The following is a 6,000-nucleotide window of genomic DNA, read 5'->3' as shown; positions in this document are numbered from 1 at the left end:
AAAGGATTAGAAAGTGTGTGTTTGGGGCATGTGGAATCAACACGAGGTGCAGAGACACTTGAGAGGGAAATCCATTAATCATGTTTGTCCGTGCTTACCCAGGAAGAAAAAGCTGTGTGTGTTCTGTTGACAGTCAGTAATTAAACACGAGAGAGGCCTCATCATGATTTCATGCTCCCGGTAGGAAGAGGAAATGGTGAGAGACACAGTGCAGGGGCTGAATCATCAGAGTGCTAGGCATTTGCTAAACGTGGCCAGAGCTGGGCGCCGAGGTGGGAGCGTCTGCACCCCTTCCACATCCATGGAGAACCTGCTGAAAGGCAGTTCGGTGCTGGGGGCCGGCAGAGCACAGCCCGCCCTGATGGGTTCGGAACCTGGCGTGGGAAAGAGGGTTTGGGGCAAGATACTGTAATATCTGCCAGTGAACAGGAAGGGATTCACACCATCCAGCTTTGGCTTTACTATTACTCTAAATATGCACCATTTTTACTCACTGGCACAAGAAGCCCACGATGTATTTCCACGGAGGCAAGGAAACCCCGTTGCCACCACCCGTCTCCAGCTTGTCCTATCATGCCCAGATTGCAAATCACGATCCTCCTGCAAATTCTTGCTTCGGTGCAAATTTCTCTGATCAGATTGCTTGCTCAGCAGTATTGGGCTGGGCTACTCCTTGGGAATGGGTGTTTGCATGAGGGAGAAGGGAAAAGTCTTTTGGAACTTGGAACTCAGGGGAGATGGCTCTGAGGGGGTGGGTAGGGACTGCGTACTCCACTGGGTGGAGGGCGGAGAAGGGCAGCCCCTGGGAGTGCACTGGAGAGTGGAGAGAAACACACCCAGGAAGTACAGTGGGGCCAGACGGCAGGCAGGAGGATGCCCAAAGCAAGCTTCACCCACCCCACCCCACCCGACTTAGCGTTGGGCTGGCTCTCATGTCATTCATTCCAAAATTACTGATTACCTCTTATGAGCCAGCAGAGTTGGGCCTGGAATATGGAGGCTGAGACACGGACACAGCCACGAATAGGTCTTGGCCTCTCTTGGCCTGAAGGAGGATGAGCCCTGGGCAAAAGTCGCCTTACTGTGCAATTAATGGCCGTCAGAGCCAAGGGAAAGTGAAAGTCCGTGAGCAAGCACGTGGAAAAGGTCACGTCTGGCTCGGGTTAGTCAGTGTGGTCAGGAGACCAGAAGCCATCGTGGAAGGGGTGGAATTGACCCCGGAGAGGCATGTATTTTGATGTGCGGGCGTGGGAGTTGAAAGGCATCCCAGGCAGGGACAACGGGGTGGGCAAAAGCAGAGAGGCGGGAAATCCAGAAGTCTGTGCTTTAGAGCACATGGTTTATCGGCACCCGCACATGTGCTGTGTAGAGGTTTGAGCTGTGTAATTTGAAATTTTAAGAGTGTTTTTTTGCTCTAGGTGGAAAACTTTCTGTATTTTTTTCTGTAATAAACGGATTGCACCTTTATAGTGTAAAATAGTGATGGTGATGATGAGAGTAATAACGATGATAATAATACAAATTGGGATCGAGTTTGATTTTATTGGGGGTCAAGTAAACACATCACCAACTTGGTGTCCTTCCCCGCCCCCCCCCCCATGTTTCCAATTCAACTAGAGCCTTTTGGCTCTAAGAGGAACACGGCCCCTCCCCACCCAACCCCGAACAAGAACAACGTCGCAAGAAGGAATGCCCAAGAAACAGTTTATTCTGAACAAGAAACAACATCAACTTAAACACAGCCAGGAAATCTGGTGTCTCTTGGGCTTACTTCTAGCTCCTGCCCCCTAATTCATGAACTCAGCCCGGCAAGAAATGCTAAGTGCTGCCCGGGTCACAGTGAAGAGAGAAGCAGCCCTGCGATTGCCTGGAGGGAACGGGACAGTGCCGGTGGGGGACGGAGAACGGCGAGTGTGCAAGACAAGCAGACTGACGTGGGCAACGGAATCGAGGAGTAGGCTTGGCTGAAAGGAGGACTCTTAGGAGCATCTCCTTTTTGAAGGTTAAAGACAGAAAACCACACCCTCCGTTAAAACGTCTCTTAAGATTTCGGAGAGATGGCATGGACGGCCCCGAGGGTGGACTGATGATGTAAAAACTAAAAACCGGAAGTTGGAAGGAAAACTAAAAGCACAGCGGAACGTCGACAGGGATGGGCGGAGTTCCAAGACTCCGGGAAGAAAAGCTCAAGGAAGCCAAACCACCGGACTCGTTTCTGCGGAAAGTGACCTGCCAAACGAGTGACGTAGGGAAGTCTCTGCAAACGATGACGGTGACGTGGGCACAAAGTGCCTCCCATGCAGTGGGTGCCGTGTGCTGGGCACGGGACACACAGAATGCCACCGACTCCCATAACCACCCTGCAAGGCTGGCTTCATCACCGCCACTCTGAAACAAGGAAACGACACCGAAGTGATTATGCCGTTTGCCTAAGGTCTTCCGGTTGGTAAACAGCAGGGCTGGGTTCCGAGCGCGAGCCTGACGCCGCACCGAAGCTCGGTCCCCGGCGCTACGGCGTCTCCCCATCCAGAGGGCAGAGCGCTGCCCGCACAGGTCCCACAGCCGTTTGTTCCTTGTGCGAGTCCACTGTCCTCCTAGACTCAACTTCCTGGTGACCCACGCTTCTTTGTTCCTCGATACAGAGCCACCTCATCCGTGGCACTTGGGGACCCTCTTTAGGACAATGCTGAGGAGGCCACTTCCAACCCTTCACAGGAAAGACACCCAGAGGGGACGGGGACTCAGAATTTGGTGGTGGGACTGGGTTTGGGAGGAACTCTCAAAATGGTGGTCAGTGACTTGACCTTCTGAAGGGCATCCACCTGCCATGCCAGTGCGGGGTGTGTGTGGGGGGACCTGCTGGGATTACAGGTGGGAGGCGGTCTTCTGTGAAGAAGGGCAGACATGCACCTGTAGCATCAGGACCTAGGGGACCAGGCTGGTGCGCGGCCACGCCACCTTAGAGGGTCAGAAAGACTGGCCTCCCAGAGGCGGCAAATGAAGACACTTCCGGTTTTGCTCCAGGATGTGGGAATCGTGGGAATGGAGGGGGTGCCTAGTTGCCTTGCGGGATGGGAGTGGACTTCAAATATCAGGGTTCTATTTTGCCTGTGTAAACAATTTCATAAATGTCACAGATTTTGCGTGTCTCCTACCTATTTGGTTTCTCCCAATAACCTTGTAGAAGTGGGACAGACAGCTGTTTTAACCCCTTTGGCAGATGCAGAAAACTGAGGCACAGGAAGGGCAAGGTTGTCCGAAGTCACGCAGAGAATCCGTCAGGCACCTGCGACCAGAACCCGGGCTTCCCAGCTCCAAGCCCAGGGCTGTCTCTGCATCTGCTGTTACCAGGAGTGAGATAGGGACCATCGTGGCACAGAGAGGGGCTTCCGGTGGGCAGGACGGGAATGCGCACAGTCCCGTCAGGCGGCCGCAGGCAGTGGCTTAGCTGCTGCAGCCCCGGGAGCAGGCGTGGCCCAGGATGTTGTTGTTGCAGCCGTCCTGGAGCTTGCCCTGGGTCTGGCTCCCAGCTCGGCCCTCTGTGTCCAAGAGCTGGCTGGTCTGCCCCTGCTGCCTCCTCAGCCTGCAAATAAACACAGCACAGACCTGAGTTGGTGGCACAGAACGGAGGGTGGCGGGAGGTCCGGGAGACGCGTTTGGACAAACAGCGCAACTGGGAAGCCCTCGCCCACGCCGTCCCCTGGCTTGGGAGGCACGGCTGCTACAGGCCCAGAGTGTGGCGCCCTGGAGCCCAGGCGGGCCTGGGATCGAAGCCTGGGTCGGGTGCACTCCGGTGAGATACTTAACACACAGAGCCTCAGTTACCCTATCTCCGGAAAATGGGGATAATGATTCCTGCCTTAGGACTCCCTGCGAAGTCTGCGGGAGATCATGGATGTGATTTGCTAAGCTCACACCCGCACATCATTCATTCACGCCTATAATCGAATGCCCACTGATGTACCAGCCACCATGCAGAGGAGCAGGGGAGACCCTGGCCAGCAAAGTAGTCCTCTTGTCTGTCCTCACGGAGTTTACCATCTAAACGGGCAATGGCCACTAATCAACTTATACCCCAAATACATATCCAAACAGATGACCACCCAGCCTTACAAAATGGCCCACGACAAACTGTTAAGGGGGCGTGAGTCTCAGCCCTGCATTTCTTCACAGCTGGCCACCTGGTCGCCCCCCACAGCATCTAAGACGTCAACATCATTCTCTTTGTGACCTTCAAGTTCACGTTCACGCATGATCCTAGAACTGTCATCGCGTGCATGGTGCAGGCAAAAAATAAAATGGAGACCTTCAGGGAGGGAGGGAGGGAGAAGTCTGAGACCAGGAAGAACACAGCTCTCAGCACTTGCTAGTTGGGCACCGTGGATCAAGCTGCTGTCTTCTTCTGGGCCTCAGTTTCCCTCTGTAAACCTGGGATTATCCCATTCACTTGGCAGGAGGCTAAGGGAATCAGAGAGCATGTGTGTGAAATATCCACTATGGGGCCGGAAATAATATTGCCACAATTCTTTTTAAATTTTTTAAAAAATATTTTTTTAATGTTTATTTTTTTTTTTGAGAGTGAGACAGAGTGCAAGCAGGGGAGGGGCGGAGAAAGAGGGAGACACAGAATCCAAAGCACGCTCCAGGCTCTGAGCTGTTAGCACAGAGCCCAATGTGGGGCTTGAGTTCATGAACCACGAGTTCATGACCTGAGCCAAAGTCAGTCGCTCAACCGACTGAGCCACCCGGTGCCTCTAAATTTTTTTTAAATGTTTATTTTTGAGAGAGAGAGAGAGAGAGACAGAGTGTGAGCAGGGGAGGGGCAGAAAGAGAGACACACGCACAATTGGAAGCAGGCTCCAGGCTCTGAGCTGTCAGCACAGAGCCCGATGTGGGGCTCGGACTCCCGAACTGCGAGTTCATGGCCTGAGCTGAAGTCGGACGCTTAACTGACTGAGCCACCCAGGTGCCCCATATTGCCACAATTCTTGTTCTGAAGGACGCAGGTTTCAGACTGAATTTACTTTTTAACATTAGTAGCTTCCGTCCAGCAGTGTGGACCTATGAAAGATGTAAACAACAGCCACTTCACTCGGCAAACATGCACGTGACTACAACACAGTCATGGCCTTGACAGGTCACTGTGTGTGCGTGCGTGCGTGTGCACGCACACACGCTTGGTGGGGTCTTCTAGTGTCTGCAACAATGTGAGGGCTGGAGTGAGCTCTTCAGGTAATGCTGAAGTACCAGCAACAACACAGTATTTTTAAGACGGGAAACTTGGTGGCCACTGCCTCCTACCCTTGGGCCACCCGCAGGGCCGAGGAGCAGGTGTGCGGTCCCTGTGCCCCTGTGGCTCACAGCTGTCCAGCTCGCACACCTGGGAAAGACGGTTAGGGCTCGAAGTCATCATCCTATTGAAGGAGGCGTCAGCACCCAGAGGGCAGCCTGGGGTCTGGAGGACAAAGTGGGTGGGGCAGGGAGAGTCTATCTAGGATGAGAGGGGCTGGTCGGACTTCCTGGGCAGGGCTGGGAACTTCCCGGGAACCTTCCTCCCCTGTCCCTCCTCTTTCCTCTCCTTTGTTTTAAGAGACTCTCTCAGGCACTCCTGGAAAGAAAATCAGATAAAAACTAGGGAAAAGTCGAAAACTCAAATGGCTAAGAAACTAAATGGCAGATGCCTGCACTTCCAAAGCAGGACGTTCCTCTTTGGTTCATAACTATAATACCATGTAATTCTCTGGGTGTATCACAAGATAAACACGAATCCCATTATCACTTTCTGTTAAATGTTCAAACACAGCAGAGGTAGCGTTGCTGTCTCTACACCCCAGTCCTTCTCTAATTCTAACACAAAATATAGCTTCAAAAGTTGCATAATAAAGAATGGAGCAGATGAGGGAGAGGTGGATTTGGAAATCTTGTTGGGGCAGGGAAGGTTTCCTGTAGGAGGCAGCATTTGAGCTGGGCTTAAAGGATTTGTATGGAATGGGGGTAGCG

The 6,000-nt window shown here is 52.9% G+C and overlaps 1 protein-coding gene across 4 annotated transcripts in view; it reads right to left on the bottom strand.

Moving 5' to 3' along the window:
* Window positions 1-1,684: 1,684 nt before the first annotated feature.
* The window catches only part of STK32B (serine/threonine kinase 32B), a 397,698-nt gene continuing 393,382 nt past the window's right edge, over window positions 1,685-6,000 (bottom strand). For all 4 annotated transcript variants that reach the window (XM_043572987.1, XM_043572989.1, XM_043572991.1 and 1 more), the window contains exon 12: window positions 1,685-3,583. In XM_043572987.1, coding sequence (XP_043428922.1) covers window positions 3,445-3,583 — 139 coding nt within the window. In that variant the 3' untranslated portion in view covers window positions 1,685-3,444. The remainder of the gene's footprint in view (window positions 3,584-6,000) is intronic.

The sequence above is a fragment of the Prionailurus bengalensis genome, chromosome B1 (genome assembly GCF_016509475.1).
Source record: "Prionailurus bengalensis isolate Pbe53 chromosome B1, Fcat_Pben_1.1_paternal_pri, whole genome shotgun sequence".
Taxonomy (NCBI): Eukaryota; Metazoa; Chordata; class Mammalia; order Carnivora; family Felidae; genus Prionailurus; species Prionailurus bengalensis.
The sequence above is the reverse complement of the archived record's forward strand: the minus strand, read 5'-3'. Positions and strand labels throughout refer to the sequence as shown.